Source organism: Lissotriton vulgaris, chromosome 5, assembly GCF_964263255.1.
Source record: "Lissotriton vulgaris chromosome 5, aLisVul1.2, whole genome shotgun sequence".
Lineage (NCBI taxonomy): Eukaryota > Metazoa > Chordata > Amphibia > Caudata > Salamandridae > Lissotriton > Lissotriton vulgaris.
Window position 1 is genome coordinate 268,215,041 of NC_141693.1, and position 17,201 is coordinate 268,232,241.

At 53.0% G+C, this 17,201-nt stretch overlaps 1 protein-coding gene across 15 annotated transcripts in view; it reads right to left on the bottom strand.

Moving 5' to 3' along the window:
- Positions 1-17,201, bottom strand: part of KIF1B (kinesin family member 1B) — a 1,388,545-nt gene that overhangs the window by 962,301 nt on the left and 409,043 nt on the right. For all 15 annotated transcript variants that reach the window (XM_086921360.1, XM_086921359.1, XM_086921355.1 and 12 more), the window contains 2 exons: positions 8,687-8,793; positions 8,273-8,356 (listed from right to left, as the gene is read on the bottom strand). In XM_086921360.1, coding sequence (XP_086777486.1) covers positions 8,273-8,356; positions 8,687-8,793 — 191 coding nt within the window. The remainder of the gene's footprint in view (positions 1-8,272; positions 8,357-8,686; positions 8,794-17,201) is intronic.

A 17,201-nucleotide genomic window follows, 5' to 3' on the forward strand; every position in this document is an offset into this window, starting at 1 on the left:
CTGGATTAGTTAGAACTGTCTCAGACAACTATAAAACTATTGCATTTGCACTTTATAACTGTCTGGTCAATCTCCAGCGATAACTGTGTTAATGAATCTTCTTGTTTTTAATGTTGATGATGTACCTATTTTTATATGTATGCTTTTATGATTTTAAGGCTTAAAATCGAATAAAGGGGGGCGTGGCTAAGGAGGCGATCATGGCGGACGTGGCCTGAGCGAGCTCCGTCCCGCCGTTACACTATCCGCCGATAATCCTTCCTCTCCCCAGCCCTGATATGCCCTAATACCACACTTTTGGCAATCGGAAAGGACGGGGGTGCCCGACCGTAATTTGGGCACCAAGGCAGGTTGCGGTGCGGCGGCTGAGGCTCCGTGGAGGTGCGGCCTGCTGCCAAGTGCAGAGCCGGGACTCGAGTTTGGGGACACCGGACGAGGGCGAGGTGCGGCCGGCGTGACAGAGGTGCAGGGGCCGGCCCCGCGCCTTCGGAGCTTCGGCGGCGGTGGAGTGCTCTGCGGCTCGGCTGGGGACAAGCTCGGTGGCAGTCGGCGGGACTGCAGGGGGCCCAACCCTGCATGTGAGAGAGGTGAGGAGTGCGGCGGGGATTGATTGGGCCCCGCTCGGCGGTCGAATCGGACCGGGGGCCGTGGTAGATCTGCGAGGCGGCAACACACCTCCCGCCCTGTGCTTCCCCCCGCCTGCTCCCTGCTTGAGCCGCGCACCAGTCCCCCGGCGCTTACTACAGGGGGAGAGAAGATCCCGGGCCACAGCGGGCTGCCGCGCTTGGCAGGCATTTTGAGTGTGGGATGTTGAGGCCTTCCCCCCCCCCCCCCCCCCCCCCCGCATCGAGAACACTTTGTGAGGCAGCTGGGAGGACTATTCTGGGGCCGGGAGCTGGGCATCTCTCAACCGGCCAGGAGGTGGTGACTGCGGGCGGCTCTACGCCGGTCCACGGAGGTCGGGGCTGCCGATCCCGGCCATGGACTGCATCTGGTGACCGGTCCCATGACGAGGTGAAGTGGTGGTGGCTCCCCTGAGGTGGTGCCTGCGGAGTGGAGTGCTCGCAGCTGCCCCGGCCCGGCTTAATTTGGACGGGGGTGTGGGGCCCCCCTAGCACGAAGAAGAGACTCTACGCCGGTGGGGACGACGACTGGTCTGAGGGCTGTCGCCCATATCAGGTTCCCTACCTCTGTTTTGCCCAGGCCCCGGGGCCTATCTCAGCAGGCAGCCATGACGAGGGGAGGCAACAGTGGCCACACCTCAAAACAGGGCACTATTGATAAATTCACGGGACCAACCGGGGGCGCCGGAGCGGCCGGGGGCCCACCACCATCCGGCCCTGATAATGCCGCCCTCATGGCGGCGATAACTCAATCTAGGGACATGCTCGACGCTAAAATTGGAGCGGTTGGTGCCGGCGTTACATTACTGCGCCAGGACTTGCGCAACGCAGTGGCACGCATCACGGAAGCAGAGACAAGGATCACTGGCGTGGAAGACTACGTTGCCAACATGGAGGGGATTCAGAAGAGCCTGGCTCTGAGGGCTGAGGAGGAAGATGGGGTTGCTCGGAGGAACAACCTACGCTTCGTGGGATTTCCGGAGGGCTGTGAGAAGGACGACATGGAGGCCTTCCTGACCCGCTGGCTGGAGGGGTGGCTCCCTCCGGAATCCCTTTCGCGCTGCTTTATTGTGGAACGGGCACACCGAGCACTGACCCAGAAGACGCCGGTTGGGGAACGCCCTAGATCGGTGATAGCCAGGCAACTCAACTACCACAACCGCGACGCGATCCTGCGGCAAGCGCGCCTAAAGGATCCTCTGTTGTTCGAAAGCCACACAATCTTAATCTTTCCGGACTACACCAGACTAGTTCAGCGTCAACGTCAATCCTTTACTGAGGCCAAGGCGCGGCTGCGGGGCCTGAATATACAGTATGCTTTGCTCTACCCGGCCCGCCTACGGGTGGTCTTTCAGTCCAAGACGCAATTTTTCAATACTCCAGAAGAAGTCTTTGCTTGGACGGACGAGACGGTCCGGATCAGGGTGCATGCATACCCCCCCCCCCTCCCCCCTCCCCCCTGGGTCGGGACTCAGATGCATCCTCCACAGCTGGGCCCCCTCGGACCTCACGACGGTCACGTAGCAGGAGTAATTGGAGATCTCGCATTAAGAAGAATCCTCCATCAGAGACTGGAGCGGCCGGGGCCACTGGGCCTACTGAATCCCAATCTCCGACACTATAATCTCCAAGGGACGGGGCAGACTCTCCGTCACGATCCAGGGAGGAGATTGCGCTCCTCCAGTGTATGAACGTCATCCACAAGCTGCTGTTTGAGACTCTGGATGTACAAGTAACTTTGTGGGTTTTGGGTATCGGGCTGGGAGATGGCTTGAAGAGGGCGGACTCGACCCCTCAGTTTAGAAAGGTTTGTTAGTGGGGGGTAGGTTGGGACTGTGTGGGTTGTCTTTTGGGGATCCATTGGAATAGTGAATACCGGACCTCCCGTTGGGGGCCGGCGACGATCTATACCGCGACAGGTACTTCAATGTTGCTGAGGTATGGGGTGGAGGGAGGAGGGGGTGCTCTGGGGGCAGTTGGAAGTGGGGGAGGGGAGGGCGGGTGTTGTGGGTGTTGTTGGGTGGGGCGGGCGATGGGAGAGGGGGAGGAGGGCGGTGGGGGGGTTGTTAGGTTTGACACAGTGTATGCGCGAGTTCGGCAATTAAAATGTATGTGTGTGTGGCTCCAAGAGCCCAGGCTTTTGCTTTTCCTCCCCATTGACAATGGCTGACGTTCAGGACCAGGCCTTCCGCAGGCGTTGTTACGAGTGGTGAGTTGGAATGTCCGGGGGATGCTAGATAAAATAAAGCGTGGGGCGGTGCTGCGGCTGGGGAAACTGGAACGGGCTGACGTCCTCCTCTTACAGGAGACCCACCTCTAAGGCACCAAAACCATCAGCTTACAGCGGTATGGCTACCAACAAGTGTTTCATGCGTGCTTTGTGAGAGGGTCCCGAGGGGTGGCAGTTCTGGTGCATCGCAGGCTCTCTTATGTACATGAGACGCAATGGATTGATGCCTATGGTAGATTTGTGTTTGTAAAGGGCATGGTTGGGGACGAGCCGATGGTCTTTGGTAGTGTGTACGCCCCGCCCCCGTTGCAAGAAGCGCTCATTGAGAAGCTGTTTGAGGTATGGGCCAACATTCCGAATGTGCTGGCGATTGTGCATGGAGATTGGAATGACGTGATGGATGGACGAGTGGATCGATATAGGCCCGGAGGGGGGATCCCGGCAGACGCTCCAACGAAACTTAGCGGCCTGGCACAGGGAATGGGTTGGGTTGACTCATGGCGATACCAGCATCCTCTGAGCCGCGAATACTCCTATGTTTCTGCTGTGCACAAGTCCTTCTCCAGATTAGACTACCTGTTTGTGCCGTCCCCCTGGATAGCGAGAGTTGCTTCCACGTCTGTGCTCCCTCGTGATATCTCGGACCACTCCCCTGTGACGCTAGACCTTTCTCTAGACAAAAGGAGACAGCCCTTCCGATGGCGCCTGTCTACGTGGCACCTGCAACAAGATCGCTATCAATCACATATTCGAGAAGCCATATCTAATTACTGGGAGGAGAATGATAGGCCTGAAACAGATGCCGTCGCCCTATGGGAAGCTCTGAAACCTGTGCTCCGGGGTGTAGATATCGCTTGGTGTGCCGGGGCCCGCAGGACCCGTAAGATAGATGTAGAGGAGGCAGCGGGCGGGTTCGGGATCTGGAGAGAGAATGCAGTACAGGCGACACAGACGAGGCAGTGGGGCAGCTATTGTTAGCACAACAATCCTATACATCCCGGTTACTGAACGAGGTGCGCCAGCTGTGGCTGGCCACGCAGAGTAGGATCTACCAGTGGGGGGGATAAATCTAGCACCATGTTCTACATACTCTGCCAGCACACCTTCCGGGTTCAGGCCCTGCCGGGTATTCGGGATGAGCGGGGGGACCCGGTGTCGGCCCCGGAGGACCTAGCGGCAATTAAAATGTATGTGTGTGTGGCTCCAAGAGCCCAGGCTTTTGCTTTTCCTCCCCATTGACAATGGCTGACGTTCAGGGACCAGGCCTTCCGCAGGCGTTGTTACGAGTGGTGAGTTGGAATGTCCGGGGGATGCTAGATAAAATAAAGCGTGGGGCGGTGCTGCGGCTGGGGAAACTGGAACGGGCTGACGTCCTCCTCTTACAGGAGACCCACCTCTAAGGCACCAAAACCATCAGCTTACAGCGGTATGGCTACCAACAAGTGTTTCATGCGTGCTTTGTGAGAGGGTCCCGAGGGGTGGCAGTTCTGGTGCATCGCAGGCTCTCTTATGTACATGAGACGCAATGGATTGATGCCTATGGTAGATTTGTGTTTGTAAAGGGCATGGTTGGGGACGAGCCGATGGTCTTTGGTAGTGTGTACGCCCCGCCCCCGTTGCAAGAAGCGCTCATTGAGAAGCTGTTTGAGGTATGGGCCAACATTCCGAATGTGCTGGCGATTGTGCATGGAGATTGGAATGACGTGAGGGATGGACGAGTGGATCGATATAGGCCCGGAGGGGGGATCCCGGCAGACGCTCCAACGAAACTTAGCGGCCTGGCACAGGGAATGGGTTGGGTTGACTCATGGCGATACCAGCATCCTCTGAGCCGCGAATACTCCTATGTTTCTGCTGTGCACAAGTCCTTCTCCAGATTAGACTACCTGTTTGTGCCGTCCCCCTGGATAGCGAGAGTTGCTTCCACGTCTGTGCTCCCTCGTGATATCTCGGACCACTCCCCTGTGACGCTAGACCTTTCTCTAGACAAAAGGAGACAGCCCTTCCGATGGCGCCTGTCTACGTGGCACCTGCAACAAGATTGCTATCAATCACATATTCGAGAAGCCATATCTAATTACTGGGAGGAGAATGATAGGCCTGAAACAGATGCCGTCGCCCTATGGGAAGCTCTGAAACCTGTGCTCTGGGGTGTAGATATCGCTTGGTGTGCCGGGGCCCGCAGGACCCGTAAGAAAGATGTAGAGGAGGCAGCGGGCGGGTTCGGGATCTGGAGAGAGAATGCAGTACAGGCGACACAGACGAGGCAGTGGGGCAGCTATTGTTAGCACAACAATCCTATACATCCCGGTTACTGAACGAGGTGCGCCAGCTGTGGCTGGCCACGCAGAGTAGGATCTACCAGTGGGGGGATAAATCTAGCACCATGTTCTACAGACTCTGCCAGCACACCTTCCGGGTTCAGGCCCTGCCGGGTATTCGGGATGAGCGGGGGGACCCGGTGTCGGCCCCGGAGGACCTAGCGGCCAGCTTCGCACAGTACTACGCGGCCCTGTATGCCCCCCAGGAGGTCCTCCCCGCGGAAGACGTTGATAAATTCTTGGCGGATGTTCCGCCACGTGCGCTCTCGGATGAGGGTCGTGATCGGCTGGAACTTCCCCTGTCGTTGGAGGAGTTGGGTACGGCACTTGGGGAGTTGAACACTGGCAAAGCCCCGGGACCTAACGGGTTCCCATGTGAATTCATGAAAACTTTCCATCTCCAACTGGAGGTGCGGTATAGATTGGCGTTGGAGGCAGCCAGGGAGCGAGGTCGCCTCACTGCGGATTGGCGACATGCCGAAATTGTTGTCTTCTGTAAACCCGGGAGGCCCCCCGAACACCATTCCTCATACAGGCCGATTTCCCTTTTACATTTTGAAGCGAAGATATTGGCAAAGGCCCTGGCCAACCGCCTCCTTCCCTATATCACTGACTTAGTTCACCCTGATCAGATGGGGTTTATGCCCCATAGGGCGACGAGACACAATATTTGCCGCGCGCAGGTGGTGGTGGAGGCTGCCCGAGCTGCTGGGATCCCGGCGGCGCTCCTACTGGCGGACATAGATAGGGCATTCGACTCTCTGAGCTGGGTGTACCTCCGGGCACTTCTGTCCCGCCTCAATCTTGGGCCTCGCTTTCTCTCGTACCTACGGCTGCTTTACACTGACCTGACGGCGTCTGTGAGAGTGGCGGGGGCGGTGTCGGAACCCTTCTCCATCGGACGGGGCACCAGGCAGGGTTGCCCTTTCTCACCCTACTTATTTGCACTGGCCATGGAGCCCTTGGCGGCGTGGGTGTGGATAGACGAGCAGCTGCGGGGACTTGAGTGGGAGATGGGTCCGTCCGATCGCATTGCACTATACGCCGACGACGTCCTCTTCCTTACGGACATCAATAGGTCTGGGCCTAGAGTCCTGGAGATAATACACATTTTTGGGGAGGTATCGGGCTTACACTTAAACGTGCGAAAGTCCAAGCTGTGGGTGCTGGGGGGAGGTGAGGGGCTGGGTTCATGGGCGTCAATGCTACAGGAGGCGGCTGGCGGAATTAAATACCTGGGCGTCTTTCTTACAGATGTTACAGGTGTGGCATGGGCGCGCAATGTGGTGCCCGTTTGGGACAGAGTACAGTCGGACATGAAAACTTGGTCCAGAATGCCCCTAAATATATATGGCCGCTCGGCAATATTTAAAATGGTGGCCCTCCCGCGCCTCCTATACCAACTGCAGAATCACCCATATCCCATAGCGCCGCAGTGGTTTCACCAGGTGAACGCTGCGCTGAGTCAATTTCTCTGGGCCGGGGGAGTGGCGAGGGTGGCTCTTCGCACTTGCTTCCTGTCCACATACTGCGGGGGCCTAGCCACCTCAGACATCTTGTCATACTATCAGGCGTCTCACTTGCTGGTGCTTAATGAGTGGTGGTATGGGGACCGGAATGATCCAGCCTATGCCCTTGAGCGATACATGATGGATCCGAACACGCTACATACCATCTTGTACTCAGCGACTGTCAGGAAGAAACTGCCCGTGGTTACCCAGGTGGTCTTCAGAGTATGGCGTGCGGCTCTGTGCCGCATGGGGTGGTGGAACAGGTTGACGAGGGAGACTCCGCTGTGGCAGAACGGGCAACTGCCGGCACTGGCATCCCTAAAGGGGTTCAGGGGCTGGGACGCCATCGGCATCTCAACACTGGGACAAGTCATGAAGGGCGCTACCCTCAAGTCGTTCCAAGCCTTGAGTGAGGAATATGCTATGCCTAGGACCCAATTTTTCAAGTTCTTGCAACTGCGCCATGCCTTGTCCCCCTCTCTGGTAGGCTTAGAGTCATTGCCTGAATTCAGCCCCCTAGAGGCGAAGGTGTTTATGGGAGAATTGGAGGAAAAGAAAATTTCTAACATATATCAGACCCTAGTTACGCACTGCTCCTCCTCCCTTGATAGATTACGCTCTGTGTGGGAGGGAGATGTTGGAGCTCTCGAAGAGGAGGACTGGAGGGAGGCCCTGGAAGCCCCGAGGGGAGCGGCCATAGCGGTGCGTCTACGTTTTATACAATTTAAATACTTACATAGGGCCTACTATACCAGAGACCGACTGTGGAGGGCTGGTTTGATTGCCTCCCCTGAATGCATGAGATGCGAACGGGCGGTGGGTACATTTATTCACACTGTATGGTCGTGTGCGAAGCTGTCGAGGTTCTGGATGGGTGTATGGGATTGCTTGTCTGAGGTGTTGGGCTGGGACCTCCCCCGATCGCCGCAGCTCGGCCTTCTACATATTATGGAACAGGTGGGAGGCAACATGTACAAACGTCATCCATTAGTTTTGGGCCTTACAGTGGCCAAACAATATATAGCTCGGGCCTGGAAAGACCCCAGGGCCCGTTTGCTGGAAGTGTGGAGAAGGGGACTAGACTTTTGCATGGGGCTGGAGCGTCCAGTATTTGAGGCCAGGGGCTACCCCCGGAAGCATTTTAAGATATGGAAAAGATGGGCGGACTATAGAGGGCTGTGGCTGGAGCCACCTGCGTCCCAAGACGTTGGAGAAGAACTTTAACTAATGGACCTTGGGTGAAAAGGAGCAAGCACTATTGGTGATTTCTTAATTTGTACCTTGAGACTATGTAGACACTGTGTGGGGGTGAGGGTGGGACCCGGGTGGGATGGTAGGGAGTTGGGAGTTGGGGGGGTCGCTTTATAACCAATTACTGCTTGAACTGACTACATGTGATGTATCATACTTTGCTCGCTGGTCCCTCGATATGTTGCAGGACAGTGTCCCTTATGTACTTTGTCAGTACTGCAATAAATTTTGTTCTGAAAAAAAAAAAAAATCGAATAAAGCTTGTTTCTAATTCTGACTATGCAACAGTTACTGCTACACAGACTTATCCACCAGTTGTCCACACAAAACACATACCAGAACGCAGCTGGACAGAGTGCACCACTCGCTTGCCGTTGACGTAGGTCTCAGATCTTTCACATGGCTCCAGCATTACAACCACTGAACAAAAGCAAAAGAGATATTTTGATCATACAGGATTAAACGTTAACAACAAAGGTTCTGAGTGGACTTCTATAACGTCTCACTCATCTCCCTAGTCCCTCTGAGGTCTAAGGGGCTTAAGCAAGCACACAATCAATCCACATCCTTGTCACTGTTTTAAGGAGTCAGAGCAAACTGCTCTACTGCCCAATGCTGCCTAATTTAAACAACTATGTCACTTGCAGTGTCCCACAGCATGCTTCAGCCATCCTAATATGCCAACATAGGAGAAGGATGTTACAGTCCAGCTTATTTTTGCAACTGTGACAAACTTCTGTAGTTTCTTACCTTCACCAGTTACGGTCCTCTCACTCCTGAAGATGCAGTGTTCTTCTTTGATATGGGCTCCACTTAGAACAATATCCTGCCGCCGCTCAGCATCTGTCTGTCCCACTCTAAAGGTAAAGAAGAGGATAAAGAAAGTGATCAACCCAAGACAACACTATAGGAAGCTGGCTCTGTGTATACTATACCAAAAAGAGGTATAGTATGCACAGAGTCCAGTGGGTACCTAAAGGAATGGCAAAAGTTAAAGTAGACAATCCCTTACTCTGAATGTAGCAGTAGCTGGGCTGAGCAGTTAGTCTTATCAGAGGGTAGTGTTATGCATTTATTGTACACACTTGGGGGTGTACCTCAAAGAGGCATTGTTTGCACGTTGGTACCTGCAGTCTTAGAACAAATGCACCAGGGATTGAAGTGAGCACGGGGGGCCACAAAGCAGGACCAAAGTTGCACCACCAGCTGCACTGGGGCGACTAAGTGCAAATCAGTGTAGGGCGCCTAATGCTTTCCAGTGGAGGTCGTTGGCTTCGGAAAGAGGCAGCAGGCTTTGACCAGGAGGCGACCAGGGGCTGGGCAGGTAAGTTTGATAGCTGGGCGACACTTGAGCACCGTCAGCTGGGCTCCCCAAAGTCGTGGAGATGCAGGGGTGCCTTTTGGTGTTGGGTGTTCTCAGCTAGTTGAGGTCTGGAGCCCTTGGACCAGAGGCAGCAAGTGGGGAGGAGAGGTGGTCCTGGAGAGATCAGCCACCAATGCAGACGAGGCCAGGATTGCAGAGGAGACTTCACAGGATAGGTTGAGTCACTTGAACTCCGGCCGTGGGCGTCAGGTGCATAGTGTGCAGGGGATGCAGATCCTCTTGGATCTGGAGTCATTGGAGTTTCTTTGTTTGACAATTCGTGTCCTCAGGGTAGGTCTCCGGGGGTCTTGGAGGCGGCTAGCTGCAGGAGTCACTGGTTTCAGCACGCAGGGTCTCTTAAGCAGGAGTGTCAGGTTCAGACCAATGGGTTCCTTCCCCGGGGTGTTTACATCACCTCTTATGCCCCCATGAAGTGAGAGGGAGCATATGCCTCGTCCTTATTGGGGGACTTCCCTCATCTTCAAGATGGTGAGGACAGATGTGTGCTTCCCTTCGCCTCCCCCACCTGAGGGGTGGGGTTGGCAAAGTGGGCACACCTCCCTTACGCTCTAGGTTTTCCAGATGATTCTTCTGCCCTCCACCTACCCCCCACAATAGTGGGGGTCAGAATCAGCGAGAGCCAGCTTCTGATAGCAGCCGAAGCTGGGGGTAGCTAACAAAGGCGGCAAGCCTTTGAGTCTTCCCCTTCGTGGACTCTGACCAGGAGGCATGACACCTCTGCTCAGGATATGCTTTGTTTTAGGATCCAGAGAGCAAAGGGTTCTCTACCCAGGGGCCCAGGAACCTATCTGGAGGTTGCAGATGGCGGGTAGCCATTCAGGAACAATACCAAGCCTGGTCGTTTTTAAGGGGGCACCTCTAAGATGCCCTCTGACTGCATTTTACATTAAGTCCCACAATCACATTGGTGTGGGTTCAATGTGCTGAGAAGTTTAGTACCAAACTTCTTAGTCTTCAGTAAAGACATCATGGAGATGTGGAGTTCGTGCTGACAAACTCCCAGTATGTACTCAAAATGAGTTGACTGCACTTACGTCTGTGAATGGCAGACACTATAGGGGCATATTGCTCATGCAGCTATACCCTACCTGTGGTATGGGGCACCCTGCGTTTAGGGATGTAAGCCCTGCTAGAGGGTTGATATACACATGCCACAGGCTGTGTGGGTCTGCATGGCACACAGGGATGTGTGCAATTTCGACTCTTCAGTTTGGTCTGCTCAAAACACGCAGCCTACAGTGACAGGGTGTGGGTGTTAAGGTGGGGGGTCTCTGAGGGTGGCATAATACATGCTTCAACCCTCAGAGGCCCTCTCTAGTCACAGGCCCTTGGTACCAGGGGTACTGTAGGAAAGTGCCCCATTTTGCAAGGTTACCCCTCACTTTTTGCCTGACATCTAATGCAACCTGACGTGATGTGCCTGGGGCCCGCCAACCAGGTTCCCAGGGCCTGTGTTCTTTCCCAAAGCTGTACCTCTGTGCCCCTAATTGGCACATCCCTGGCCACAGGTAAGAAATTGGAAATTGGAAATTGGAAATTGATACTTGTATAGCGCACTACTCACCCGCAAGGGTCTCAAGGCGCTTGTACGAATACCGCTGTGGAACCCTTCCTGGCTTTCCCTGTGAGGCGTCCACTCCTAGGCACCCCCAAGGTGGAGGCCAGGCATCCTTAGCGTTGTGGGGGCCGTTGTGGAGATTAAGCAAGCTATTGCCCAGAGTTGCAGAGTGGGACTCCATGATTGGAATAGGCACCGAGGCGAGAATTATCAGGTCCGTGGAATTTTGAGCCCAAGACCCGCCGAGGCGGGGAATTGAACCTTGGTCCAGGGATAGACCTCTGCATCAGGGTCTGCCGCTCTAAACATTGAGCCCATTGTAAAAGGTGCCAAGGGCACAGTGACCAAGGAAGGCCTCTAAGGGCTGAAGCACTTATTGTGCCACCCTTAGGGGCCCTGCACCTTAACACCCACACACTGCCAGTGCAGGCTGCGTGTTTTGGTGCAGAGAAAAGTGAAGAGGCGACATGGCACACATTTCCTGTGTGCCTGCCATAGCTGCAACCCACTTCCTAATGCCTAGGTAAGTCACCCCTCTAACAGGGTGCACTAGCCCTCAGGTGAGGGCACAGTGGCACGGGCCCTGTGCCCCTACACTGTCTAAATCCATTCTTAGACACTGTAAGTGTAGTAAAGCCATGAAGAGTATATGGTCTAGGAACTGGTCATTACGAACTCAACAGCTTCACAATGGCTTTACTGAAAACTGGGAAGTTTGTAACAAACTTCTCAGCACATTGAACCCCCACTGATTCCAGTGTGGGATTTAATGGAAAATGCACTCAGAGGGCATCTTAGAGATGCCCCTTGAAAATCGACCAGCCCTAGTGTGGTTACTGAATGGCTTTCCGCCATTTGCCACACGCAGACTTCTGGACCCCTGGGTAGAGAGCCTCTGGTCACTAGGTCCAGAAACAAAGCTAATCCTGGACAGAGGTGTTATGTCTCCTCCCCCAGGATGGGTTGGGTCCACGAAGGGGAAGCTTCAAAGGCCTGCCACCTTTGGAAACTACCTCGACTTTTTGCTGCCCCCAGCAACTGGTTCCCACCAGTTCTGGCCCCTACTTTGGGTGGGAGAATCAGCAGGAAAACCAAGCTAGGAAGAGGAGTGTGCCCACCTTTGTCAACCCCACTCCTCAGGTGGAGGGTTGGGGGGGGGGGGGCCGAGATTAAGCACACATTTCATTCTCTTCCAATCATGAAGGTTAGGGGACCCAGCAAATCAGGGAGAGGATTATGCCCCCCTCTTACTGGAGGGTGGCATAATAGGGGGTGTGCCCACCCCAAGGAGTGGACTTATTGGTTCCAACCTGCACACCCCTTTAAACGCCCCTAAATCTAGTATTATGGGCCAACCCTGAACATTGCATTCTCAGATTCGAGAAAGACAGAAGGACCCAAGCGCTGTGCTGACCCAGGAAGAAGAGGACACCTACTGCTTTGGCCTCAGCCCTTCCAGCATGTCCTGACTCTTATCTGCTTACAGCGAAGAAGCCGGCGTGTCCAGCAGCCCCCCAGAGCCCGGAGGACCGGTCCTGCACCCACCTTACAGACTGTCTCCCGTGAGCACCTTATTTCCTCAACAATGTTCCAAGACTAGAATCCAGATTCTGGGGACTCCGAGATTCTGCAACACTGAGCACCCAATGCCAATGGCCCGATTTCGAGTGGCCCAACACCATGAGGGGGTCTATCCAGCGATCCTGACCTGGGATCTGGTGCTCCCCAGCAACTTCACTGAACCTTTGCATTGAAAAGCACAGGGTCAGACATCTTTTCGGCACCCTGCACCCAGCCACCCTGGTGCCGCTGGTAGTGCAGCTCTTGTGTTGATTGTTGGCCCCTGCAGTGCGGACCTTAACCCCAGGAGCTTTGCTCCCACACCCGATTGGCCTGCTCATAAGCAGTCCCTAACTGACGGCCCCCTTTTAGAGCCTTTGGCTAACATTGGGCTCCTGCACTCTGCACCCGACCCCCCCAGTGCCGCTGGTGGTGCAACTCGAGCACTCATTTAGACCTTTGGGAACTTTGGTGCTAACCCTCAAAACTCCCGCTCATAAATAGTGTACTTCGCTGAGAATCAGCTAACAATTTCTCTCCCATAGGAACTCATGTTAAGAGATTTTGTGCCTAAAATGTTCTAAGTGCTGAACTAATGTTTGAATGGATAAAAGGGAACTAAACTGAAAAGTATAAAAAGCCTTACTTTCTGTGTATTGCGAGAACCTTGGTGTGGCATCTAGGCATACCACTCTAGTACTCAAAGTAATCCAAAAGTAATTAACAGGTATTCTAAAAGTAGTTCTTGCATAATGCAAACTGCTTTCTGAATCAATACCAACATGTAACTATTGCAAACTTCAATCATACCTGCATTTCATTGTGAAATCCTGCATTCCAAGTATATTTTACCTACCTGTACCAAGTCCTGCTTGTTTCTATAAATAAAATACAAGCATACCTTTTTAATACTTACCCAATTGGTCTGGATTCACTCTCTGCGTGCATCAGTCTTGATTGAGTGAATATAATAAATGCTTAACACAACCTCTGGATAAGCCTAACTGCTCACCCACACTACCAAAAAGAGATCTGTTATAACCTAACTAATTTAGCTTCTGCTTTACCTCTGAAGTCTCCCTGGACTCTGTGCACACTATAGCTTACTTTGGTATAGTATATACAGAGCCAGCATCCTACAGGTACCATTTAGAAGGGACTTACATGTGGTCCAGAGGTGAACCAATTGTGGAGACAATGGTACAGTTTTGAGAAAGAACACAGGCTCTGGGACCCTGGTTGGCAGGGACCAAGGGCAAAGTCAGTCAAACTGGCATTGTATATCTGGCAAAAAGTTAGTGGGTAACCATGCAAAATGGCGCACTTTCCTACAGACACTAATCAACAAAACCTCTGGATGCACCTTAAAGAGAGGCTCATTTAACACAAAGACACCTTTTAAATACATTGTCAAAGAGGTTGCCACCTGACACACAGCAGAGCATTCCCTTCTGCCAGGACACAGGTTTCACACACAGAAGTATTTATGCTATACACAGACCTCTGCCCAGAGGTGTGCCTCTTCCCCTGCCTCTGCTTCCACACAGGGGAACTTAAAGAACAAGTTACTTACCTTCGGTAACGCATTATGTGGTATAGACTATCTAGCTGCAGATTCCTTACCCTTAAATTTCCGAGGCGTCAGGCTGGATCCGGAAACTTTTGCTGAGCAATACCCCTTGCGCGCACCTGTAGGTTGGCTACATTTGACTCCGTGTGATGTCGGTGTCGTTCGCATCGATTAGGCCATTGCAGTACCTTTAAAGGCCCACCCAGGAGCGTGGGTGTCAGTACTTTTAGTTTTTTCCATGCCAGAAGAATAAAGCCACGAAGTAACTGACATAATCGTGTGCGAAAGAAGGGTCCTAAAAAGGGGAGTAACCCTAGCCCTACAACAGTCCCTAAAGCAGGCAGGCAGGCATGGTTGGGGCTGTAAGGCATCTGCAGCTAGATCCAGTCTCTACCAGATAATGTGTTACCGAAGGTAAGTAACTTATTCATCTGATAGAGACTTCTAGCTGCAGATTCCTTACCTTTAAATTAGATACCCAAGCCACACCATCCCGGCGATGGGCTGCGGACCAATAAATTACACTAGGAAGTCCTGCAGGACCGAACAGGCAAAATGCCTGTCCCTGCAGGCCTGACTGTCCAGGCAGTAGGGCTTGGCAAACGTATGCAAAGATGTCCACATTGCTGCCTTACAGATGTCCAGGACAGGGACACCCAAGCCAAAGCCGTAGTTGCACCCCTTCCACTGGTGAAGTGGGCCCATAATCCTCAGGGGCGGCTTCTTTGCCAGGGCATAGCAGATCTTGGTGTAGAGAATGACTCAGCGAGAGTTGGTCCTTTTCTGTACTGCCCTGCCCTACTTGGCTCCCACTTACCCCACTAAGAGTTGGTCGTCTACCGTCTACCCGGAACTCTTTTGTGAGGTCAAGGTAGAACGACAAGGCTCTTTTTGGGTCCAGTCGGTTGGGAAGCACCTCTTCTTTAGAGGGATGCGGGGAAGCAAAGTGGGCAACGTGATGGATTGACCCAGATAGAATGGGGTCACAACCTTAGGTAAAAAGGAAGCCCTGGTGCGAAACACTACTTTGTCTGGAAAACTCATCAGATACTGAGAAGTGCAAGATAACAACTGCAACTCACTAACCCTCCAGGCAGATGTAATCAACACTAAAAAGACTTTTTTGATGGTCAACAGCTGAAAGGGACAGTTATGTAAAGGCTCGAAGGGAGCACATATTAGCTAGGTGAGGGCCAAATTAAGGTCCCACTGTGGCATAACAAACGGCTTGGGTGGAAACAAGTGAGCCAGCACTTTTAGAAACCTATGTACAATTGGAGCCTTAAAGAGAGAGGACTGGTCTGACAGCTGTAAAAAAGCAAACAGAGTAGAGAGGTAACCCTTGATAGTTCCCAAAGCAGAGTCCTGCTGGGTAAGGATCAGAATGAATAAAAGGACAGAGGAAAGCAGCAGAAAGAAGGTCAATACCTTTCTGTACAGTATAATACACATTTCTGCCAACAACCGGCTTAGTGGAGGGGCGCTTGGCCACCAAAATAATGTTATATACTTAGGAAGGAAGGTCAAAAGCCATCAACTGCCGCCGCTCAATCTCCACACAGAGTTGACAGGTTCGGGTGGTAGACCCTCCCCTGCTGCTGCGACAGAAGATCTTTGCGAAGCAGCAGCCAGATCAGAGGATCAATGTTCATCTTCAGAAGCTCTGTATACCAGACTTTCCTCACCCAGTCCGGAGCCACAAGGATGACTTGGGCCGGGTGCTCCTGATCTTCAGAACCCTGGCCAGGAGCGGTATGGGTGGAAAAGCGTACAGCAGGCGTGACCCCCACTTGAGATGACAGGCGCCGTCGAGTGATAGCCGCCTTGGAAACTCCAGCGTGCATTACTGCTGACATTGCGCATTCTCTCTGGAGGGGAACAAATCTAACCAAGTTTCTCCCCACTGCTGAAAGAGACCTTGTGCCACCTCAGATTGAAGACGCCATTCGTGAGTCGCTAGGCATCAACAGCGTTCATCCGCCCTGACGTTCAGAAAACCTCTCGAATCAATTAGGGGGGGGGGGGGGGGGGGGGGAGATCACTTGTCCTGCTAACCTGGATTTTCAGGTAAGTGGGATGTCCCTTGGTAAAAACCTTCATACACGTGAGTTGATGTTATCTGGTAGCGGTATATCATGGTTCTCCGCTATATTACTCTCGTGTCTGCATAATCACGGGGTTAGTAGGTATGCAGCCTCCACCCAGAGGAAGTAACCCAAGGTTAAAAGCAGTAGTGTCCAGTGAAAAGTGGTAGTGGTGACATTAAGATAACTCGGACAGCCAGATCACTGTATTTATTGTTCTGGATTCGAGTTAGTGATGAAAATATGTTAGATATGCGTGGCGAGAATTGTTAAGATTCTCACGCTATCCATTTTCGTGAATTTAAAAGGTCGACATGTTTCAGCCCTAGTTGCCTCTAAGGGTCAGTGGGCTTTCTTCAGGACCATGTGATGAGTGAATTGTAAAGAGACGTATTAGTCGTTTAGCTTCTTGAAGGTCAGTATTGTTGCCTTCGCACGTTATTTACGCGCTTCCTCAGGTACCAAGGAGTCTATAGGAGCGGGGCCCTTCACTGTGGCTCGCCGCCTCCTATGCTGCTTGTGCGGACTCTGCCGTCCTGGACCCGGTAGGGACATCCCACTTACCTGAAAATCCAGGTTAGCAGGACAAGTGATCTTTCCCCCCTAATTGATTTGAGAGATTACATTTCAAGGAAACTGGATGGATCACAAATCTTTTCCTTCTCCCTCTACAATGATAAAGAGTTCAGAAAACCTACCAGGTGCTGAACTACCAGGGTTAAGCCCAGGTGTTCCATCCATGTCCAGAGACTAAGGGCCTGCAGACAAAGGGTCCACGACTCCACCCGCCCTGATTGTTGCAGTACCACATGGAGGTGGTATCCGTGAAGACCTGCACCAACTTACCCTTGACAGAGGGAAGATATACTTTTAATGCCAATCGAAACGCTCAGAGCTCCAATAAAATTATGTGGAGCCCAACTCCGCCAGAGACCAGTGTCCCCTGATCTCCACCTCTCGCATAGCCGCCCCGTCCCAGAAGTGGAGCATCTGTCACAACTGAGATATGGTTGGGAAAGGGAGAGGGGTCATCAGCCACCACTGCAGATCTTTCGCAGTTCCTTCCGAGATCTGGACCACATCGGGGAGAATTTCACAATGCTGTGCCC